Source organism: Dasypus novemcinctus, chromosome 4 (assembly GCF_030445035.2).
Source record: "Dasypus novemcinctus isolate mDasNov1 chromosome 4, mDasNov1.1.hap2, whole genome shotgun sequence".
NCBI lineage: Eukaryota > Metazoa > Chordata > Mammalia > Cingulata > Dasypodidae > Dasypus > Dasypus novemcinctus.
Genome location: NC_080676.1, coordinates 64,459,073 through 64,484,896, shown reverse-complemented (window position 1 = coordinate 64,484,896; position 25,824 = coordinate 64,459,073). Strand labels below are relative to the sequence as shown.

At 38.4% G+C, this 25,824-nt stretch overlaps 1 protein-coding gene across 1 annotated transcript in view; it reads right to left on the bottom strand.

Moving 5' to 3' along the window:
• TPRG1 (tumor protein p63 regulated 1) overlaps positions 1-25,824 on the bottom strand; it is a 149,408-nt gene that overhangs the window by 87,471 nt on the left and 36,113 nt on the right. The window contains exon 3 of the mRNA XM_004469612.5: positions 20,323-20,414. Coding sequence (XP_004469669.1) covers positions 20,323-20,414 — 92 coding nt within the window. The remainder of the gene's footprint in view (positions 1-20,322; positions 20,415-25,824) is intronic.

Here is a 25,824-nt window from a genome sequence, read left to right as displayed (position 1 = left end):
AAAAACAGTGAGTCACATATGCTCCCAAGTCAGAAGTCATATAGCTCAGAGCTACAGCTCAAAAATAAAATCATTGATTTGTAATTGAACTGTTTCTCACTATGTGACATAAAGACCTTTTTGTTTAATGAAATAATACCAGGTAACCAGGCCAGAAGTAATTCTGGTTTATTAATGCAACAAACATTTATTGAGCATCTATCACACTCTACGCTCTAGTGGTATGAGAACTAAACAAACCTCTGTTTCTCTGACACATTCTAGAAAAGGACCTAGACAAAGGCAAATAGACACAAATATTCAATATTATGGTAGGTATTTATACTTATGTTATAAAGAAAAATAAAACAGGATCAGAGTAGAGGACAGCAGGGAAGAATGAGTGGGAGACTATTATAGATGGAGAGGAAAGTTGGTCTGACAAAGTGACATTTAAGCAGAGACCTGAATGAAAGGGAGGCATGGGAATATCTGTAGGTATAAGATTCTAGGTAACGTTGGTCTGACAAAGTGACATTTAAGCAGAGACCTGAATGAAAGGGAGGCATGGGAATATCTGTAGGTATAAGATTCTAGGTAACGCGAAGAGCTGATGCAAAGGCTCTGGGGTCAGACCCAGCAAGCTTCATAAGCTAGAAAGGAAGCCAGGATGACAGAAGCAAAGGAAAGAAGGGAGAGAGTAGAGGGAGACTCAGGCAGAAACCAGATTGGTTGTAGGAACAACCACAATTTCTTTGCAATATATCAACCTTTTCTTAGTAAATGGTTACTCTCTGCAACTTCACAGTTGAAGAAACCAAGGCTTGGGAAGCAGATTTGGCCCAGTGGTTAGGACATCCGTCTACTACATGAGAGGTCCGCGGTTCAAACCCTGGGACTCCTTGACCCGCACGGAGCAGGCCCACACGCAGTGCTGATGCACGCGGGGAGTGCCATGCAAGCAGGGGTGTCCCCACGTCGGGGAGCCCCCCGTACAGGGAGTGTGCCCTGTAGGGAGAGCTGCCCAGGGTGAGGGAGAGTTCAGCCTGCCCAGGAATGGCGCCGCACACACGGAGAGCTAACACACAAGACGACACAACAAAAAGAAACACAGATTCCTGTGCAGCTGACAACAACAGAAGTGGACAAAGAAGAACACGCAGCAAATAGACACAGAGAACAGACAACTGGGGGCGGGGGAGGGGAGAGAAATTAAAAAAAAAAAAAAAAAACAAGCCTCAATAAACTGACATACATCTAGTACAAATTGGCAGAACCAAGACCATATTCCAGCTCTTCTAACCCCCAGCCCAGCCCAGCCTATTTCCATTCTATCAAGCTGCTTCTCTCATGTACTTTTTCTGTGTAGCCAGGCAATTTTGTTCTCTTTATGATCCCACCAGCAGTAAGGGGATTTTTTTTTAACTACACAAGAGAAAATGCTATGGACACTCTTCATCTCTCTTTCCCACAAAACTCCTAACTAGCTGTTGAATACCTCAAGTCTTCAACAGCACACTAGGAGCTAACAAGAGTGTCCCCCCTCCCTGGAGGGGCTCTCTCCTCCCCTGAGTTCACTTTAGGGGATTCACTTGATCAGGAGCCAAAGAAGCTGACAGGAAAACAAGGTCTACTTTTGAGAAGATGGCAAAGAGGAAATGACAGAGGAGCAAGATACAACCAATGCACACATCTCACCATCACCATTGTTTTACGTTTTTTAAAATGAAAGATGCTTGCTTACTGTTCTATCTTAGTTACAGCTTTATAGAGTGGAGGAGACATAAGCTATAACAGGCAAGCCTAAGGAGAGATACTCTGAGAAATCCCACAGAAATCCAAGAACAGAAACCTCATAGCACAACTGGGCTTCACAGAACCTGGAAAGTCACCAAGAATGACAGCTACTCTCTTGGTGGCAATCTCCTTTTATCACAATTTCTATGTGTCTCTACATACCACATCTATTTTCTCTCTTTTAAGGTGCTCCTTCTTAGTCAATTTTTGCCCTCTGCAATTTCACCTAGCCTATGATATTTAATTTTTTCCTTTGTCTCGACTATGTATGGGTTTTCAAGTCAGCTCTCATATCTAACTGGCCTCTGTATATTCCAATTGAAATTCTTGAGGGAGGAAATCCTGTTGGTCAAATTATTTCTTTGAGGTGTCCCTTTTAGTCACAGGCCAGCTAATAGATTAGCTACCCTGTCAAATGAGTTTTGGCTAGGGTGTGAGATTCCACAGTAGAAAAGAGGGATTTGCCAGTTGGAAGCACTGTAATAGTCTTTTTCAGAATTGTTTTTAGCTATTCTAGTTCCTTTGCTTTTCCATATAAATTTCAGAATAATACTGTCTACAACTACAAAAAAAAATGCTGGATTTTGATAGGAATTGCATTAAATTTACATATCAGTTTAGGAAGAATTGGTATCTTTACTATGTTGAGTCTTCCAATCCATGAACATGGTATGACTCTCTATTTATTTAGAGCTTTGTTGATTTCTTTCCTCAGCACTTTGTAATTTTCAACATATATCTTGTATGTGTATTTTTAGACTTATGTCTAAGTATTTCATTTATTCAATTGTAAGTGGCATTGGTTGAGGATTGAATCATGTACCCCACAAAAGACATGTTCACATCTTAATCCATGTTCCTGTGGATATAAGTCCATTTATGAATAGGACTTTTTGAAGTTGTTTTTATTAGTAAAGGAGTGGCCAAACTGAAGCATTAAGTAATGTCTTTTTCCATTACTGGAAGCCTTATAAAGAGGAAATTTTGAGAAAGTCACAGAACCAACCAGAGAAGCAGACACAAGGAGAGAGAGAGTGGCATGTGATGTGGGATTACTGGAACACTACAGACTTAGGAAAAAACAAATGCAAGCCCTGCCAATACCTTGATGTACTTTTAGACTCCAAAACCATGAGACAATAAATCATTATTAAGTGGACCAGTATGTAGTATTTGTCATATCAGCCCTGGCAAACTACGACAGTATTGTATTTTTAATTTTGGTTTCCACTCATTAGTAACTATGTAGAAATATAATTACTTTTCATATATTGGCCTTTTCTCCTGCAACCTTCCTGAATGCACTTCTTAGTTCTTGGAGTTATTGTATGTTCCTTAGGACTTTCTACATAGACTATCATTCCATCCTTTCTGATCTATATAACTTTTGTTTATTTGTCTTGCCTTATTATGCTGGCTAGAACTGCCAGCCCTATGTTGATCAAAAATAGTGAGTAGACACTCTTTCCTTGTTCCCAATCTTAGGAGGAAATTGTTTTCTGGTTACTAAATCAACAGACATTCAATGGGCTGTCTTAACTGCAAGGATGTATTGCCTCACATTTTCAGAGACTAGAAAGTTTACTCCCTCCTGGGGTCTTCTGGCTGGCTGGTAATTTTAGGGTTCCTTGAATTTTCTATCACACAGCAATGCACATGCTGGCAACTCCTTTCTCTTCCTGGTTCTTCTCTTTCTGCATCCAATTTCCTTTGCTTATAAGGACTTCAGCCATATTGGATTAAGGCCTACCCTCATTTAGTTTGGACACATTTTAAACTAATAACATCTCAAAGATCCTATTTACAAATAGTTCATGCCCTCAAGACCAGGGGTTGGAATCTGAACATTCCTTTTATGAGGGGCATGATTCAGTCCCCAATAACCTATTCTCTGGACCCCAAAAAGACATATTCTTCCCATGTGCAAAATATAGTCATGCCATAACAACATCCCAAAAGCCTTAAGCCATTTTGGAATAATGCTAAGTACAAAGTCTCATCAAAATCAGTTATTGGATGGATGTGGCCTTCCTGGGGTAAAATCCCTTTGTCTAATGGACCTATGAAACCTAAAAAACAAGTTATCTGCACCCAATATACCATGGTAGGACAGGCATAGAAAAAACATTTCTACTCAAGAAGAGAAAAATTAGAGAAAAAACATGGAATATAGGTCCCAAACAAGTCTGGAAACCAGCAAGACAAACTCCGTTAGAACTCAAGGTCTGAGAGTGATCTATGGATTAATGTTTTTTTTTTTTCTCTCTAGATCTGATGGAGCAGCAGGCATACACCTTCCAAGCACTTGTACAGTGGCCATACTCTCCACTAACAATGGGGTGTAGCCTCCCCCTCCAATCATTGGAATGAAGGCCATTCCCTCTGTAAACGCCTGGTCTCAGGCTTCACCATTTCCAGGAAATGGGGTGGCAGCACTCTCCCTGAAAAATGGAACATAAGGCCTTTCCCTAACAAGAGCTCGTCAGACCCTTTTGTCAAATTATTTCCTCTGGGCCTTAGTTTCCTAGGCTGCCCATGCAAATATCATGAAAGGGAGGGATTAAACAATGAGAATTTAATGGCTCATGGTTTTTAGATTAGGAAAAAGTCCAAATCAAGGCATCATCAAGGGGATGCTTTCTCTCCAAAGACTGGAATTCTGGGCCTGGCTGCTGGCAATTCTTGGACCTAAGCTTGTTGCATGGCAAGGCACATGAGAGCATACCCTTGTCTCCCCCTTCTCTTCTGGATTCCTTTGATGATCAGCTTCTGGCTGGTCCCTCTGTGTCTTTCTCTCTGTCTGAATTTCATTCTGCTTATAAGGAACTAAAGTAATAGAGTAAAGACCCATCCTGACTGAGTTGTGTCATACCTTAATTGAAGTAGCCTCATCAAAGGTTCTTACTCAGAATGGGTTCACAGCTACAGGAATGGATTAAGTTTAAGAACATGTTTTTCTGGGGTACATAAAGTTCCAAACTACCATACTCTGCATTAATAGATATGATCGAGTGATTTTCATTTTTACCTTATTAATATGCTTGATTACATTGATTGATTTCCCAATATTGAACCAGCTTACATATTTGATCATGGTGTATATTTCTTTTTATATATCCCTGAACTTTTTTGCCAGTATTTTGTTAAGATTTTTATATATATATTCATGAGGAATATTTGTCTGTTGTTTTCTTTTGTGTACTGTCTGTCTGATTTTGGTACCAGGGTAATAGTGGCTTCAAAGAATGAGTTGGGAAGTGTTCTTCCTTTTGTATTTTCTGTAAGAGATTTTTTATTCTTCTTTAAGCATTTAGTAGAAGTATTCATTGAAATCATCAGGGTGTGAAGATTTTTTTAGGGATTTTTAATTCCAAATTCACTTTCTTTAACATTCAAATTGTCTATTTCACATTGGGTGAATTGTGGAAGTTTGTGTATTTTGAGAACTTGGTACAGTTCAACTAAATCATTAAGTTTATGTGTTTAGAATTGTTGACCATAATCATTTATTATTTGAAGACTGCAGGGTTCTGAAGTGATAGTCCCTACTTAATTTCTGATATTGGTAATATGTATCTTCTTTCTTTATTTCTTGCTAGAGTTTTGTTGACTTTATTGATTTTTTCAGGAAACCAACTTTATTTTTCATTGATTTTCTCTATTGTGTTTCTGTGTCATTAATTTCTATTCTTCTTTTCGTTATTTCCTTTCTTCTTCTCGATTTTTTTTTTTTTGTTCTTCATTAGCTAGGTTCTTGAAGCAAGATCCTAGATGATTAATTTGAGGTTTTTCCTCTTTTCCAATATAAGCATTTGATACTAGAAATTTCCCTCTCAGCACTGCACTAGCTATGTCCCACAAATTTTGATATGCTATGTTTTAATTTTCATTTGGTTAAAGATAATTTTTAAAATAATTTTTCTAATTAGAGTAGTTGTAGGTTTACAGAAAAATCATGCAGAAAATAGAGTTCCCATACCACCCCCATCCTCCACTCACACATACAACACAGTTTTCCTTATTATTAACACTTGAATTAGTGTGGTACCTTGTTACAATTGATGAAACAATATTACTATAATTGTAATGTTAACTATAATCTATAGTTTACAGTAGGGTGCACTGTTTGTGTTGCACAGGCCTATAGGCCTATGTTGTTGTTATTGTTGTTTTAATTCTAGTAACATCTACAACCTAAACTTTCCTCCTTTTAATCATCTTTAGATGTATAATTCAGTGCTGTTAATTACATTCACAATGTTGTGCCACCATTACCACCATCCACTGCCAACACTTTTTCAACACCTCAAATAGAAATTCTGTACTAATTAAGCCTTAACTCCCTGTTTCCTATCACCACTCTGTTACCTGGAATCCTACATTCTAGATTCTGACTTTGAGTTTGCTTATTCTAATTATTTCAGATCAGTGAGATCATATAATATTTCCCCTTTGTGTCTTACTTATTTCACTCAATATGATGTCTTCAAGATTTATCCATGTTGTCTCATGAATTAGAACTTCATTCCTTTTTTTAAAAATTTTAAGAGCTTTAAATTACATAAATGTTACATCAAAAATACAGGGGATTCCCATATAACTCCTCCCACACTTTCCCACATTAAAAACATCTTTCATTAGTGTGGTACAATTGATGAACACATTATTGAAGCATTGCTACTAAACATAGACTATAGCTTACATTATAGTTTACACTTTGCCCCAAACAATTTTATAGGTTTTGACAGAATGTATAAAAGCCTGTGTAAAAGTTTGATATGGTTAAGAATTGCAAAAATAGATATTGGATTATGTTTGTAATCTGGTCTGTACCTGGGCATGATTAAGTTATGTTTAGGGCTTCGACTGGACCACATCATTAGGGCAAATAAAAGGCATGGCAAAAGACAGAGTTGGAGGGTTTTTGATGTTGGAGTTTTGATGTTGGAGTTTGATGCTGAAGCTTGAACCCTGGGAAGTGAGGAACACTGAACCCAGAGAGAAGCAAGACCCTGGAAGGGAGGAACCCAGGAAGTCTGAATCCTCACAGACATTGGCAGCCATGTTGCTCCAACACTTGAAAATAGACTTTGGTGAGGGAAGTAACTTATGCTTTTTGGCCTGGTATCTGTAAGCTCCTACCCCAGATAAATATCCTTTATAAAAATCAACCAATTTCTGGTATTTTGCATCAGCACTCCTTTGGCTGACTTATGCAGCCTATTTCTGTCATTGCAATGTCATGCAGGACAATTCCAATGTCCCAAAAGATGTCCCCATGTTATACCTATTCTTCCTTCTCCCTGCTCTCAGAACCTCTCATAGCCACTGCCTTTATATCAATGATACAAGTTCTTACATTGCTAGGATAATAATAAGTCTATAACAGAATAATAAGTCTACTTTAGTCCATTGTTCATTCCCCAATCTTGAGGATTTTGAGATGGTGATGCCCACACTCTTTCTGATTGAGAGAGCTCTTAGATACCATGGGGCAGATGGATAGAACTGTCTTGCTTGCAGTTGTAGATACTGTTTTTTGGGTTGGGCATTGTCCATCATCATCATTTTGTTAGCTGTCCTGGGTGAGTCAAATGAACTACAGAATAGGTGTTGCAACTCTGTTGAGATTCAGGGCTCAATCAGCATATGAATAGACCAAAGATTTAAGTCTCTGGGAAATATAATTAACAAGTATAGTGGTAATTATAGGTTCAAATAAAAGGAACAGAAGAGCCCTGTGTAGGGAAATTACAGATAAGTCTATCTCTGATACACTGGAGAGCATATATTCCAAAATAAGGTCCACTGACAGGGTGCCAAATTCCTGAGATTGTCTGCTTTGCTTATAGTGTCTAGATGTCCCCAGAGCCCCTAGGAACCCCACTGTTTGAGGCAGCATTTACTGTGGCAGTCAATGAAAGACTGCTGAGACATGCATAAGCATAACCTCTGGAATGACCTCCTGATTCAGTTTGAAATCGCTTAGCCATAAAAATTCATTTGTATTTAGTATTTCCCCCTTTTGGTAAAGGTCTTTCTCCAAATGTGTCACTAGTCAGTGCTTGGTAATAATCCCTTGGTGCTAGGGATGCTCCTCCCTGGGAGTGATGTCCCATGCAGGGGTCAGGGGGGAGGTAGTACATTTATATGCTGAGTTTGGCTTAGAGAGAGGCCATATATGAGAAACAAGGAGGTGATTTTCTGCATAGTTCTATTGATTTTTAGGAGAATAGTTTTGAAGTATCCAACTATAGTCATGGATTTTTCTATATCTCAGTTCTATCAGTTTATGCTTCACAAATTTTTCAGCTCTGTTGTTTGTGTCATATACATATAGTATTGCTATACATTCTTGGTTGATTGACTCTTTTACCATTATACAATGTCTTTCTCTATCCCTTATAATTTTCTTTGCTCAGAGGACTGAAACCACAGTGACTCTTGGACTGTGCAGTTCTATCTACTTAACAGACCTGTGGTAGCAGGGTACTTCCCCCACACCCCTCTCTTTGAATATTATTCCTAAACCCATACTACCTTCCCCATATCAGGGCATTTTGGAATAACCTAGAACCCCATAAAGTGGAGACAATGCACTGTTTGTGAATCAGTCAGCATGTTTATTCATAAGATGCAGTAACAGTTGTCTTCATAATTGCCATAGTGACCTAAAAGTGCATATAACCTCAATATTAAGGTTGAAGTCATATTTTTTTTTCAGTAAAAAACCCATTGATAGGCTATTACATAATCAAGACTAAGTTTAAATTATTGGGGAATTATTTCCAGAGACTATTGTATTTTTAATAATTAGTAGCTTTCAGTAACTTAAGACATAAGTTCCCATAGAGATCTTGAAGAAAACAAAAAAGCAGTAAATAATAATAAAGTCCTGATTTGATTTCTTTGGTATAAATTCCCTTACCATGACTGATTTCAAGATACCAAGGTGTGGTCACTGAACATGGAGTTTGAAGAGATGCACACAGTTGAGTCTCTCAAGCAAGTAAGAGCCAGCTCCCATATACCACTGTATAAAGGTTATGGAAAGGGGCCAGCGTAAGGCAATAGGGAGTGGCAAAGTGGTGGCAAACTGGGAGCACATACCCTACCTAAAAACATTCAATTCAAATTAATAATAATAATTTTTTTAAAACTCTAAGCAAGAGGGTAGAAATAGAACTCCAATTTTTGACTCCAGAAGAAGATAAGATTCAAACTACTTAGCCTGGCATTCAAAATTCATTACTTTCTGGTCCCTTCCTATCTTTCTATCTTGTTTCTAGTTCTCTATCTAGTTCTCTCACCCTTGCTCACTATAATTCAATCACACTGAACTGTTTGTGACTTCATAAGCCTATTTCTGTTATTCTGCACATATTATTCTCTCTTCCTGGAATGTTCTTTCCCATCATATCTTTCTGGAAAATTTCTCTTCCTTCTTTAATTCTGACTTTTCTCTTGCTCTAACCCAACAATACACAGTGACTTTTGTGTTCCCATGGAATCATTTGTAGGACTGTATATAAGCATTTAATATACTCTCTTGTAACTTCATTTGTATGACCACCTTTCCCACAAGACTGAGAGCTCTTGAATATGGAAATCTTGTCTTAATATATCCCTGTATTTTCATCACTTAGGGTAGAGCCAGGCTTACAGCAGGAGCTCAGTAAATACATAAATAAATGTTTGAATGAATGGATATAATAAAATAAATAATAATAATAGACAACTCTTATATGGCAAATACCATGTGACAAAAACTGTTACAAGCACTTTACGTATATTGACTAATACCAGAGAGGCTTTAAGAGATTTACATTTTGCACAAACAAGGTCACCAACAAGGTGCTAGTAAGTAATGGAGCTGGGATTTAGCTGCATCAGACTTCTTTCATCTCTTGGCTCTTTCTGACTCCACCCTAATTGGTAGTAATCATGGGAAAACAAATATCCCGAGTACATTTGTGATGCAGGAGCTATATGCCCTTACCGTCCTAATACGTAGGTCACTCAGGGACCATTATCTATCTGGATGAGGCTGCTACCATAGGGAATTTATAGAGAAAAGCAGTGTATTTAATTAAATGGTTGTCTAAAACACCCACCCAATATAAATGGATTCTGGCAACAGCAAGTACCTTTCTCTGTAACTGCCAGACTCCTGCCACAGGTCATTAACATCTTGATAGATTTGATGCACTTTTCAGCCTGAGTGCTGTCACCCACAGACAAAGGCAAGTCTTGTTGGGCTTTGAGCAGTTTGAAGGCAATGGAAATAGCAAACACTAGATGGACACAGCTAGTTTTGGAGAAGGACTTCAAACAGTAGATGACTCCATCAGAATTCAACTCAAGTTAAGTCCATGATGTACTGAGCTCCTACCACATCCCAGTGCTAAGCACTGGGAGGTGAGCAGAGAGGAATCAGGTCCTGCCTCAAAGAAATGTTTCTTCATAATATACCCAATGAACTACAATGTAGGAGCATGTGAGCACAAAGAAGGGAAAGAAGGCTATTCTTACTGAATTAATATGGAAAAGCTTTATTGGACTTGGTGTCTCTGAAGGTCAGGAAAGGTTTGGGCCAACAAAAAGAAGGTAAAGGCATTCAAAATAGAGGAAGCTAGGTACGTACTATCATAATACTCAGGCGTTGTGTTAGGAATTTGAGGGAACAGCAGGCTGTTCAAACTGACTGATAAAATTTGTGACTAAGAGGAACGGCAAAAAAAAAAAAAATGTCTGGAGAGGAAAAGTTAAATCCATGGCGTGAAGGCCCTTGGGGATACACCAGATGACTATAGAGGTAGTGAGGACCCCTGAGGTCCTGGGGTCATGATCATGAGAGTGATCTAGATGGGTGCCTCTTAAACGTTAATGTGCATCAGAATCACCTGCGGATCCTGTGAAACTGCAGATGCAGGTTCAGCAGAGCTGGGTGGTACCTGAGATATGGCCTTGCTAACAGGCTCCCAGGCGATGCCTGTACTACTTATCCCAGGACCACACTTTGAGTAGCAAAGGTCTAGAATAGATGGAAGCATGGAAAATGAATGGGTTGGGATAGGAGACTTATTTCAGAGTGTTACCTTAATTTCCATGTACTTTTTTTGTTCATTCTTTGTGACTAAAATGGATTAGAAATTCCTGATTTCCACTTCTTTAGTCTTTTTATTTTTAAATTATTTTAATATTTTTCATTCAAAAGTAGTTCAGTGCTTAGCCCATGAGTAGTGGCCACCATTCCCTATGTGTGCATTACTTTTTAGTCAATTCTGGGCAAACTAAATAAAGTCAAACGAACAGCACAAGCCAGAGAAAGAGCTAGAGAGGAAAAGAGGTAAAGGTCTCTGAACCCGTCCAATGAGTTTCTGACCTTCCTCCCTGCAAACAAAAGATAATCAACAAAGAAACTAGACTCAGGAGCAAAGATCATTTAACCAATTTAAACTGCAGTGATCGCTGTGTCCAAAGATGAAAAATCACAAAAGGCAGTGTGAGCAGTATAATAAGAAGACAGCTAGTCTGGGATAGAGGTCTCATGAAGTCAAGTCTGCTCTGTGACCCTTAACAACGATTGCCCTTGGCCAGGTCATTTAATCTCTCGGTTTCTTCATCCATAAAATAAAGCCAATAGTTACTCCCTGCCTTTTCTCAAGGGTCTGTTTGAGGATCAAATGTGCTAGCATGTGTGAAAGCGATGACATGCAGGATTGCTTTGGGGATTTGTGTCCTGCAAAGAGGCATCCTGTGCCTAGAAAATAATTCCTAGTGCCCTGTGCCTCATCTCTCCCTTGTATCCCAAGAAACATCTTTTTGTTTCAACATGAGATGGTTCTTTCTTCTAAGAAATATTTCTAAATTAAGCAGAGATGCCCTGCAGACTTCCACTTACCTCCAAAAAACAGAATTTTAAATTTATGCAACATGTTTCTGACAGAGGAACAGCAATGGGTCCCATGGGGGGATACCAAGCATGAAACAGACAGTGCTTTCCTGCCAGAAGGCTACAGTCTAACAATGAGAGGCATATGGAATTTTGCATAATAGTAAAGAGGCTATTTTAGCAAGAGTCAGGGCAGCATAACGTGTTGGCATCCTATCTCAGCTGTTTACAGCTGTTACCATTCTGAGCCTTGATTTCCTTACCTGTAAAATGTAGGTAACATTTCCTACCTCAGACAATTGCTATGAAGTTTAATTTAAATGAAGAAGAACATTTTTAAACTACAAAGTGCTACAGAAATATTACTTTTATTTTTATCAAATACTATATAGGGAATGCTTTCTATTTTTTCATTTCTCTTTCCAGACATAAAGTCCTCCTCTGCCCCACTAGTAATATGCCTTACTCTGTGCTTCAAATGCAAAAGAATAATAATAAACCCTTAAATTTCTGTCGCCATTTACAACTTGGAAAGTAATTGCCCAATAGTAGGCCAATGAGTAATCTTAGCAAAAACTACATGAAAACCAGGAGGGGAAGGTTTATTTCATAAAAATAAAGAAAGGAAGAAACTGAAAGAAGTGCCATTTAGAGAAGATCATCAATCACTTTTCAGCCTTTTGGCTAAGGTGAAGTTTAGGGAAGATGATCAAAATTATAGGTATACCAATATAAGGACAAATGCATGGAAAGCACTTATCGCAAAGATGGATACATTTTAAGTGCTCAATAAATGTTAGCTATTAATACTATAACAACCTTTAACAAAATGCATAGAGAAAACTGCAATGATATATACCAAAAATTAACAGTGGTTGTGCATCTGTCAAGGACAATGAAATTCTAATGGACTAAAGAACATATTAAAACAAATTCACTATTATTAAAAAAAAAAAAAAAAAGGCAAAACCTACCCAAGTATACACAGCTATACAGATAGTAGTAGCAAATCCAGAATTCAAACCCAAGTCTTCTGATTCTATTATAAATTCAGGACTCTTTCTATAACACCAGGCTGTGTCTTCAACTCCACATTTATCCTACCATCTACATGTTTGACGTGGAAAGTTAATTGGATTTCACTTATTATACCAAAGTCCCAGGACAGAAAACAGGTGGAGTGGGAGTAAGGTGGACAATGGAACATCTCATAAATATTTTTACAAAGATGAAGAGCAAGAACTCTTTTATCCCACCCACCAGTCACATCTTCTCACTTAGGCATAAGAGGAAAAAGAACAGTACCCTTCCACTTACCAAGAATGTGTCTCCTTAACAACAATAGACAAAGACATCTTGAGTACATTCTGCTGAAGAACCACTTCACTGCCATTAGCTTACATTTCTGTAGACTCCATGGAGTGTCAAAATGTTCTGCTGGGTGCTGGATTACTGGACCACTTATGAAAGGGAACATGTGATTTCTTTCAAAACTCCTTTCCCAGAAGGGCCAAGAAGAGTGAGGGGAGGACATGAGGTTGGAGTAAACGCCATCCTATCTTAATAGCTGAAGAGGGAGAGTAGTCTCCTGGCTGGGCTGGGCTGGCAGCCTGGTCCTGAGTTGAGACTCCTTAGGGTATTCTTGCTGGTCTCACCTAATTTGGGATCTAACTATGGTTTATGGATGTACTTCACCAGTCCCCTTCTGGGTCTCTCTTTCTATCCTCCGTGTCCTCCCCCCAAAGGCCTTAAAACCTGTTCATCTAATTTCATTGACCAATATATCTGTATCAACTAAGAACATCACAAAACTGCTCACCTGAACTATTTTAAGTGACATCCTTTGGAAAATACTTTTATTGACTTAACATATATTTATGCCCTTCACTTTTTTAGAAGGCAATTCTATATGGAAAAAAATATGTCTGGATTACTGTTCCTTTTGAAAAATACTTTTGAAGATCATATCTGGACACATAAACTACTCAAAATCTCCATGTGGATGATCTATGGATACTTCACACACATTTTTGTTCCAAAAATGAAATCAACAAGTTCTGTAAAAGGTAAATGACAAGATTGTTGGAAAAACTGAGATTATGTGCATGAACTTCATCCTACAAGATTTGTCATATGGTAGTTTTTCAATAAAGGACTGTTGTTTCCTCCTGAACCTATAATGGTGGCAAGTCAATACAGCAGTTTCCTAGGCCAAAACCTAAGTGTTCCCCTGGATTCCTTCCTCATAGATAATTAAAACACAAAGACCTACAAATCAAACCTTTGTCAGTTATCAATTTATTACCTCAGCTCAAAATGCACCTTTCAATATTTGCTCTAGGATAAGCAATGGAATTAATTTCTCCTTTAAAGTGAGCAGCATATTTCATTTTCACAGTAGAGGGAACTAGAAGGATACTGCAGGAGGAAAGGCTTATAATTCCAGCCAAGGCTGGGTGTCAGCAGTGTGGATATGAGATGAGCTAGTGGAGGCTGCTTCTGCATGGGGCCCAGAAAATGATCCCTCTGCAAACGTGAGCCTCTGCCTGGCAATAATCTTTCTGCAGCTGCTTACATCTGTGCATCAATGGAGAGAGTGACTTTTTACTGAATGGGATAATAGATTTCAAATACCAGAAGAATATATTCGCAATGTTTTTGTACTATTGCATTGTAACACCTACAGACAATGACATACTTTTAAATATAATCTGCACTATTAACATAGTCTCCATTGGTTTCTTAAAATTATACAATCAGCATAACTATCAAGCTCTGTGCTATGGCATTTGCCAATTTCCATGGCATAAACAATGCCTCCATGGTTGATTTCAAACTACCAACATGACATCAATGAAAGCAGACTTGGGAAGAGATGTGCAGTAGCACACCATTATTTAGTGTTTCTGCCATAGAAATAGAATAGGTATAAAGAACTGACATAACTGTAAAATGTAGTAATATAATGAGGGAAGTGCTATGTTTTGAAATTTCTTACCTTAGTTTTTGTTTTAAAGATTTATTTATTTCTCTTCCCTCCCCCTTATCCCAGTTGTCTGTTTCTCTGTGTCTATTTGCTGCGTGCTTTTCTTTGTCCGCTTCTGTTGTTGTCAGCAGCATGGGAATCTATTTCTTTTTGTTGCGTCATCTTGTTGTGTCAGCTCTCCGTGTGTGCAGCACCATTCCTGGGCAGGCTGCACTTTCTTTCGCGCTGGGCGGCTCTCCTTACGGGGCGCACTCCTTGTGCATGGGGCTCCCCGACAGGGGGGGCACCCCTGCGTGGCAGGGCACCCCTTGGGCACATCAGCACTGCACATGGGCCAGCCCCACACGGGTCAAGGAGGCCCCGGGTTTGAACCACGGACCTCCCATGTGGTAGACGGACGCCTTAACCACTGGGCCAAGTCTGCTTCCCATTAGTTTTTAATTTAACTTACTTAATGGTAATTTTATAAAATTTAATTGTAAAGATTAACAACTGACTCAATTCCTGAAAGTTTACTGATTACCTTTTATAAGCCAATATGAAAACGGCAAACGTGGTACAAACTCATTATGCGGTAAAACCAGGTCTGAACAAACATAATGTCATTTACAATCTTTATTTATCTTATTTTTAATAATGTATGTTATACTGAACAAACATTAGTGTGTTTGATTATGGAGGCCTCCACTTGGGGCAAAAAATGAATAGCATACACATTGTTATACTTTTCTGAAATCTGAAAAATTCTCCATTCTGACTCACCTGTGGTTCCAAGGGTTTGGGATAAGGGATTGTGAACCTATAGTGATCTTTCTAAAATGTAAATACAGTCACACTTTCTCACCCTTCAGTGGTACCCTAACACCTCAGGATAGAATATGAGTTCTTTAACATGATATACATGTCCTTAAACACTTCTTCAGTCTCCTTTCCTCACAATCCCACCTTGCTCTCTTACATCAAACTACTTAAAATTCTCAGAAAGATTTTGTAGTAGACGAAATTTCTGTCTACCAAATATTCTGGGTCCTTCACTGTAGAACTCTTCCTTGGGGTGGACTATACATCCCTTCCAACTAATACTCCGGAGTGGGCATGGGACTAGCTTTGGGCAATGATATGTAGGCATTGGTAACTCCTGTCATTTCTGGGCAAACGCTGTAAGAACAAATCATGATCATCATGTGCCTTTTCACTGTGCCATGACCACTGCCAATATTTCAGAGAGAGGCTGCTTCATCAGTCCTAGGTCCAGAGTGAAAATGAAGTGAAACAGAACTACATTGGACTACCTTTCATTGGGCAAGTAGTATGGGGTATAAATCTTTGCTATTGTAAGTCACTGAGATATGGGGGTTGTTTTTTTACCACAGTATAACCTAAAGTAATGTGATTGTTTCTTACCACAGCATAACATATCCTAATACAGAGCCATGATATTCCATATTCCCTGGGTTTTGTAGTCCAGAAACCCCTTCCTTGACCATTGGTTCAGTTATCTAATTTAAATCTATTCTTTAAAACTCTATCCATGGGAAATGGACTTGGCCCAATGGATAGGGTGTCTGCCTACCACATGGGAGGTCCACGGTTCAAACTCCAGGCCTCCTTGACCTGTGTAGAGCTGGCCCACGTGCAGTGCTGATGTGCGCAAGGAGTGCTATGCACTCAGGAGTGTCCCCCGCATAGGGGAGCCCCACGCACAAGGAGTGCACACTGTAAGAAGAGCCGCCCAGCACAAAAGAAAGTGCAGCCCGCCCAGGAATGGCGCCTTACACTCAGAGAGTTGACACAACAAGATGATGCAACAAAAAGAAATATAGATACCTGGTGCCGCTGATAAGGACAGAAGCAGTCACAGAAAAACGCACAGTGAATGGACACAGAGAGCAGACAACTGGGAGGGGTGGGGGGGGAAGAGAAGGGAAGAGAGAAAAAGAAATCTTAAAAAAAAAAAACCCTATCCAGGTATTGTGCCCTCTGGGAAGCCATCTCTGCTATTCCCTACTCCAACCTGAAATAGAGTGCATTAGTCTCCTCTGTGCCAGTTCTACACCTTGTGTGTCCTATATTGTTACACTAATCAAACTTGATAGCAATCAAATGCATTGAGAACAGTGTCTGTGTCTTATTCATTTTTCTCTAATAATCAGCAGAGTTCATGTACTTAATACTCAATGATATATTAACTGGTTTAAATTTAATTATCCATTGTATTTTCCATTCTCCCACATGTAAAAGTATATATTCTAAATACCTTTTAAAATATGGTATTGGGAAAGTTTATGTCTTCTAAACTAGTCCTCATCTTTTTCATTAAACAATAATTATATCAGATTTTGACTATTTTGCCTAGAAACTCAGAGTCAAATGATTGTAAACATCATTTTATCCCCAGTTCTTGCAATAATCATCTTCCATTTCCTTGCTTCTATGCAATTCCTAATAACTATCTTTATTTTTCATTTTCCATTTTTTGTGATCTTGGTATTTCATATATAAGCCATCTTAAATCATTTCATAGAAAGAGGCAGACAATAAATTTCTGGGTAAATAAACTCTTTTTTCAACTTTCAGCTAATATAAACACATGATATGATTTGGATAAGATACATTTGTATTTTTTGTTTGTTTATTTAAAATTCACTTTTTTAAAATTAATTTATTTCTCTTCTCCCCACCCCCTGTTGTCTGCTCTCTGTGTCCATATTTCTCTGTGTATTCTTCTGTGTCTGCTTGTAGTCTCATTAGGCGGCTCTGGGAACCAATCCTGAGACCTTCTGGAGTGGGAAAGAGGCGATCATTCTCTTGTGCCACCTCAGACCCTTTCCTGCTACATCTCTTATTGCCTCTCCTCTGTGTCTCTTGTTGCGTAATCTTTCTGTGCCAGCTCTCCATGTCAGCTGGCACTCCTGCACAGGCCGGCACTCCTGTGTGGGGCAATACTCCTGCACAGGGGCCATTCCCATGCAGGGCAGCATTCCCATGTGGGCCAGCACTCTGTGCGGGCCAGCTTGCTGCATGGGCCAGTGTGTCCTGGGCATCGAACCCAGACCTCCTATATGGTAAACAGGAGCACAACTGCTTGGGCCATGTCCATTTTCTGCATTTGTATTTTAATTTGGATATTTTAATAACTGAAAAGTCTTAATCACCATAGAAACTGGTCTTGGTGGAGTGTCAGTGTTTGAGAAAAGGAAAGGAAGAAGTGGTGGATTGGTCACAGCGGTAAAGATAGAACTCCCAGAAACACTACAGACTTACCACAATGGAAGTTACCTTCTGGTAGCCCTGGTCCCACTTAGGAGGCTAGCTTAAAGCACTCCTCATGAGTAAGTTAAAGAGGATCAATTCCAGTACAAGAATACTAAGCAACTGGCCTCTAGGAGTCTGACCAACCATGACCAAAGTTTGAGCTAGGCTTATCAATCTCCTCCCACATGCATTCTGTGCAACTTTGGAATGAATTCAGAACCCAGTCAGCCCTAAAACTAATGCAGGAGGGGAAATCCAGTTTCCTTGCTCTATCACTTGTGTGATCTTCATCTGGCCACTTCATTTTCCCCAGTCTGTTTCTCATCTTTAAAATGGGAATAATGAAACCATCAAGGTTGTAGTGAAGATAAAGCAAGTATTTGAATATGAAGTATACTTTACACTGTGCTAAATGTATGTGCTAAATGTGAAGGGTTTTTGCTCTCATCATTCTGAGATTGGAATCCTTATTTGAAAGCAGACATTCTTCAGACTGCTGGATGAGCAGTCAGGAGATTCCCACATCCATAGAAGGGGCTGAACGTTTATGTGCATGAAGCCTTGTTATTTCTGTCACAAAATGTTAGGCTTGAAGATATAACACTGTGTGGCTGGTAGAGGGGGGGGAGTCAATCTATATCACAGTCCCTGTAATTCTTGAGGACTGAATGGATGGACTTTGTTCCATTTTTTTTTTTTAAGGAGGAAATGGGTCAGGAGTAGTCCCATGCTCTCATTTTTGGGGGTCTATGCATTTGTTTATGAAATTTACTGGATTTTAAAAGATCAGATTTGGGCATTCTTCCTTACATGTGAGATGAATTATAGAAACAAAATAGGAGAGCATTTGACTTTTTGATTTGACCATCAGAATCTATGTAAACATCTGTCCTAATCAAGGACAATTTTTTATTTGCACAATTTTACTCTGTGGATGGGGGCTTGAGGTAAGAGAAGGAAGTGAAGTATGGGTTGGTAAAAGTGAGCTAATGAAAAGCCTAAATTATGCACTTTGCTTTATATTAGAGGCAAACCAGAGATATGGAAATAAAGATGGATAGAATAAAAATAAAGGCAGAGGCTACTGAAAACTGGCCTTTTACTCCTTGTTAGCATTTGTGAACAGAGGATGGACAGTAATTTCTGTTGAAAGTCTACTGTGTGCTGGGTACTTTGCTAGGAATTTTACCTGTGTCACCTGGTTTAATCCTCAAAAGAATGAGAATTCTTCAGATATATATTATCATCTCCATTTTATAAATGAGGAAACAAAGGTCCAGAAATTGATAGACAAGCTGGGTTTCAAAAGTTCATTCCAATTTAGTTCTTGGAGTCCATTTGAGACTACAGTACACATGGTGATCAGCAGGAGCCACAGCTGATCTAGTTCTACTTCCCATTGATTGATTTGTTCTGTTGGCCTGGATGGTTCAACATGCAAGTGTTGCCTTCCTGAAATTTATTCAAAAAAGATGTTCTGAAAGATAAAATGGTTCTTTCTTCAAAATGTAGGAATTCCTGAGCTTCTCTTTTAGAATACATAGTGATCAGGTTACCAAACCAGGAAATAAAACTTACTGAATCTAGTAAGTATCTGAAGTGGAGCTCTAATAGCATTATCCATTTAACATGAATTTTGTAGTAGAAAAGAGTTGCCTCCTTCCCTGATTATATAAATATTTTACTTACCATTGTAAAGACAATGGTATTATTAATGTCCTCCTGGTAGTGAAAGAAGAATCACACAGATAATTGGATCTCTGGGCAGAAAGTAACCATCCATTCTCACTGTGGCATATTCAATAAAAGTACTTATAACTATTATTTGAATGAAGACAGTTATTTTATTTTGGAAGCAACAAGACTTAAGCATTAGGTTTGGTATTTATCCTAATTCTGGACAAATGGTTTTTCAACTTTATACTGAATTATTTCTCTGGTTTTGCTGCTCATATGATCGTATGAAAAATAAAATTCAAACTCTATAGGTTGATCTCATTAACTTGTCTAGCCCTTCTTTCTATTACACTCAGAGGGGAACAGTTAGTAGCCCAATGCGGTTAAAGGGAGAGTACCTCTAAGGGAGAGAGACTAGAACCAGAGAGATCAAATAGGAGGCTAATACAATTGTCCTTGACAGCAATGCTGATGGCCTGACCACAGGTGTTCATAGTGAGCGTTCGGTGAAGGGACCAGTCCAAAAAATCGTTACAGTTAAAGGAGTCTGATCTAGTTATATCATCAACCATGGAGCACCAGGAAACTATACTCCCTAACTGGATAAGTCAGTAATTATCATACATAGAAACTAGAAGAAATTCCTCCACTAGTCCATCTACCATTCTCTTTTAGTGCTATTCAAGGAAAATGCTATATTTTCTCTGCCCTTTGCTTGGCCATAACTACTCACTCTGTCAAGAGCCAGAAGCCTTGAATGATCTCTCCAGAAGTCTCTGCTATGTGGCTTTTCAAGTCTTCCACGGCAGTCTCAATAGCCCCAGGCTGAGTGGGAAGGAGAAAACACCTTGTTTAGAGAAGACTGAACCCTCTTTAGGCTCATGATTAGTTAGTATATCCCAGTAACAGCTACAGAAAGCTAATCAGACCTTGTTTTTATAGTTACTTTTAGTTCTAGGCACTGTGAACCAGAGAGATTAGTCTTGAACTCTGGAATGTACTTAACTGTCTTTAGGTAGGATGAAAGTGATCCAAATCCTGTCTTCCATAATATCACTCTTGCTTTCTCATAGAGATAAAGACGGCCCTTTTCAGGGGGCCAGTTTTTCTGAACAGACATGCTTATCAGAAAATTCAAGGCATTTAGCTGTCTAAGTCTTTCAAATCAAACCTTTCCTCAAAAAGTATATGGCAATAAAACACAAATGAGCAGCCTTTTTCCAAGGCACTGATCATAAATTTTAACTGACTCTTGGAGATGAACTTTTTCTGTCTGCTCACCACCATTTCTTTACCCTTCTCTAAGCAGATGTTCCTATTTATGGGTCTAGCTCTAGCTAAAAGATTGATTAACTCTCTTCCTAATAAGAAGCTCATATACTCTCTACCTCAGTGATTCTTAAACGTCAGTGCACATCAGAATCATCTGGAGTGTGTTAAAACTTAGATTTCCATACTCCATCCCCAGAGTTTCTGATTCAATAAGAAAAATTCAGTTGATTGCACCTATGTATGAGTGCACCAGTATTTTTTAAAGCATCCCAGATGACTCCAATGTGCAGACAAAGTTGAGAAGTGTAGTACAGGGATTATCTGATCTAAATAATTCCATTTTATAGATGAGGAAATCAGGGCCAATGTGGGGAAGTAACTTGCCCAAGTTAACTCAGCTAAGAAGTGGCAGGCATGAAACAAGACACCTAGACCTTTCATTTCCAGGCCCACAATGCAATGCTGACCTCACTCCTTACCCAGGGTTACAGTAATGCTAAATAGATTGCAAATTCTCATATATTCTTTGTATAATAGAGTTTTAATGCCACATATGGAACCCTGTCTAAATATTAACATGCCTAAGCCTCCCGTCCTGAGACTCTCCTCTAACAAAAGGAAACAGAGATACTAGTCTGGCTAGGACCCATTCAAATATCTCGTTCTCCCAGAAGTGTGGTGGTTGTAGGAATTTTGTTTGGTTCTTTTCTCAACCTATGATAAAAGTAAGCTGGCACTGAAATATTTTGAACATGGAGTCCTTTGGTCAAGAAAAACTTTATATTGGAATCAACACATAAACATCAGGAAAAGAGGAGCAGCTTCAGATGAAGTGGGATAAGCAATGTAGTGCCTCACCTATCTCACCTATTTAGCTTACTCCCATCTCCCATTCACTGCACATAGTCCAGGCACAGACAGAACAGTCTGAATATGGAATTGAGCGACCTGGGTTCAATTCCAATTCTGTCATGAATTAATTCTGGAGCCTATAGGCAATTATTTGACTTTCCTGGGCCTCTGTTTGTTGATCTATGAGGTAACTGAGTAGACTCAACCAAAGCTTTTTCAGCCACATTGATGACAGAAACCTGGAAATATTTAAGAAAATATGATGGCAGCCCTTATACTGAGAGATTCTGATTCTATCATTTTAACAAGTTTCCCCCATTGAGTTGGACAGTTAGCCAGTGGAGCGAATCATCTCTGACTCTCTGTCATCCTCTGCTGCTAGTTAAATTGTCAGAAGGCTAACAGCATCCCACGCTTCCTGAAACCTGAGTTGCTGGAAAACAGTAGGTTCTGGGCCATTAATACAAATACACCTTGGATTCCTGGTAACACAGGAGGTTTCATGCCCACATCACCAGTTTCCCGTGACCCTGCTGGTAGGGCTGCACTATCCTGGACTTGCCCTATGGTTTCATGACCATTTCCCCTCCTCCCAACCTCAGCCCCCATAATGTAGCCTGGGTCTCCCAGGCCCTTTGGTCAAAGACCTCTTTTTTAAAATGCCCTTGCTGATGACTTAACATGCATATTTTTCCTCTCTCTTCCTATATATACCTAATTTCTACTTCAGCTATTATAACTCAGTAATGAGACTCATACTTTTCAGAAGAAAAAAATTATAAATGGAGATGGAGAAAAATGAAATAGTCCTAACATAAGCATTTATTGAGTGCTTTTATCCCAGGCATTTTGCCAACAATATGAGGATGAATATAATGGAAAAATTTTTGAGACCGTACTTTTCTTCCCTATGAAAAGCAATTGGCAAAATCAGTTAAAATGAGAAATGATATATCCTTTGATCCAGATATTCCACCTCTGGGAACTTATACTATAGAAATACTTGCATATGCACAAAGTGACATGTATAAATTGTTCTTTGCAGGTTTGTTTGTGGATAGCAAACTTTGGAAACAACTCAGATGTCTACCAATAAGGGACTGGATATTATGGAATAAATCCATACAATAGAATATAATGAAAGAGTAAAATGAATAAGGAGACTTGCATTAACATGGAAAACTTTTCAAATATCAAGGGAAAGAAAAAAGGTTCAAATGAGAACAAAATATTGTAACTTTTATATAAAATAAAGGAAGAGCAAGGATAACTATATATATGTATGTTTCCTTGTACATGCCTAAAGAATCTCTAGAGAATACTTAAGAAACTATTGACATTGGTTACCTAGGAGTGGGGAAGGAACTTGTGGATGGGGATAGAGGGTGAAGGTGATACATTACTGTACAACTTCAAAAGTCAAACATTTAAAATAAAATGTGTTATTTACAGAATGGATTGGAAGACCCTGGAGTTCTGTCAATGTACTCACTGTCTGTGATGTTCTTACTTTCGGCAAAAACATTGGCCAAGCTCTTTGGAATAGTTATGTCCTCTACCCCAATAAGGACTGTTATTCTTCTCCACTTGTTTTTGTAGTAAATCAACTCTAGCCTTTTACTCTCAAAAATAAAATAAAGCATGTGAACACTTTGTCTTGCATCTAGGATATCAAAGTTTAAATCTCAGACTTTCTGCTTGCTGTGAGAGCTATGGTAGGTCATCTGATCTTTTTATACATCTGTTTATTCATTTGGTAAATGTATATGGTAATATTAACTATAGCAGAGCTATTGGGAGATGCCCAGAAGACAGAGTATATAAAGCATTTGGTACATATTGAATAATAAAAGACTTTATTGTCATTATGATTATTTGTACTGTTAATATTAAATTGAAGGGAAATGGTCATACCAGGATTAAGAAATGAAATGTTTACTGCAATTCAACAATTTGCTGTTAGAGTTCTAGCAGCCTAAAACAAATAGGGAAATAGAATGAAGAGAAAGCTTAGCAGGGTAGCACATATATGCCCCTCATTCTAAATTTTAAGAAAAATATATTAAGCAGGATCCTTATTTATGAGTCATTATGTAGCATAACAGGCAATATTCTTTCTAATAGTTTGGCACTGAATAGTTTCAGTGAAAGCAAACCTACTAAAAGAATTTCAAAGACATGTGTTTGCTTCCTTACATTTCCTTGAGCTAGACTAGCTGCAGGCCAGTTGTCACACAAACAATATCTGTGTTAGCAGATAATTTTTCCCATGTACAGGACTCCATAGCTTGACAGTGAGAGGAGGGAGAAGTTCAGAAGGAAGTGCTCCAAAGGACTCAGGCACACTAAGATGCCCTTGTGGGTTTCAGTATGGCCAGTGAATATGTACAGTCAGAAACCCAGCTCTAAATTAGATGTGATTTGTAAAATCTAAGCAAACTTTCCTTTCCCTGGGAAAGAAGGAAATTCATCTTATCTCATGATTGTTTAAGGGTCTGTTCTCAGAAAGAAAATTCATCTTTATTACTATATTCAAGGGATTTCAGTGGAAGGTATAGAGCTGAGAAATCTTTTGCCCAGTGAGATATCTAATTTCTAGACCAAAAACAAGCTTACCCAGGCAATAGCAATTCAACTAATATATTTAGTTGTTCCCAGTGCAAGAGCAAGGCACAGGAAACCCTATAGCAAGAGAAGAGGGAAAGGGAAAGAGTATGAAAGCCAAATTAGTGTCATGGAAGCAACGACATCTTGCTACACAATGGGAAGTCCCAAACCTGCTTATTAAAGTCTTGTTGCTCACAATAGAACACAGGCTATAAAAAGGCCATGGGGAACCATTAATTAAATATTAAAAGATCAAATAGTTTTAGTCCCATTAGTTTGTATGTAATTTACATTCTCAAGTATAAATTTAGAGATAATTCCTCATCCCTAATCGCTTTCAACTTTCTGATAAGGTATCTGCAAATATAGAGTCCTACTGGGAGTTTAAAAATATCTTTCCCCATGTGGATTAAGTATTTCTCCTTTCATAAGAAGTTGCTTTTGAATATCAGTCTCCACAACTAAAGTGATTATCATAATATACCTCAAGTTATTAGCCTTGAGGGGTTCTTCTGTTCACAGATTGCACTAGGCCTTTTTTTAGATATGTCTAAGCAATAATAGAAGATGAACTAAAACAGAAGGAAAAGGTTATCTAAACAGACTGATGGCAAATGGTTCAGACCCTCATTAGTATGACCTCTCAATAATTTTTCAAGGGTGTGGTGGAAAGTGTCAGGGATCCTGGATTACAGGCCCAGCTTCCAGCCCTAGCATGGACCCTAGCTTGCTGTCTGATCTTGGAAAAGTCACATCTCCTCTGTGAATTTTAGAATTTGCATTACATACTCTCACAGGCCCCTCTGGCTTCTGAGCAGAAAGCCCCTGAGTTATGATGGAAGACTTAGGAAAGAGAGCAGCATCCCACACTGACTCATAAAAGAACTCAAGTGGATTAAGGGGCCAAAATGACTTCTTCAATGATCTGGTACTAAAAAATGTGATCTAATGTATGAAGTTGTGATGTTCAAAATGCCTCATTCCCTACATCAATTTAGATTTCTGTATCATACAACCTTATGCAAATCCAGCTAGAAACATATAATCAATTCTCCTCCATATAATAGCATTGGGTATCTAATCCTGGCCATATGTTTGCAGGAAGCCAAGAAATAACTCCCTTTTCCACTTTAAAACATGAAACCACCTAGACGTCCAGCAATATTCAATAAGAACTATTATAAATGATGCTATAGAAGTATATTTATTGATTTAAGAATAATATTTGGAGTATAACCCCATTTTTATACTACAAATTGCACATGTGAAAAAAAGGGTAGAGAAACATTTGCACCAAAGTGTATGACAGCACATTCAATGATACGTTTCAGTTAATTTTCAGCAGTAAAACTAAGGTTACTTTTTTGTTTGTTTATCCACATTTTCTCCTTTTTCTTCAATAAACTACCTCCTGTTTAAAATTCTAAGACTTTTAAATAAGAAAAAATGTTTCACCAAGGAATTACTCCATTCAATCAACTTCTGCTTTTCTGAATTTGCAATA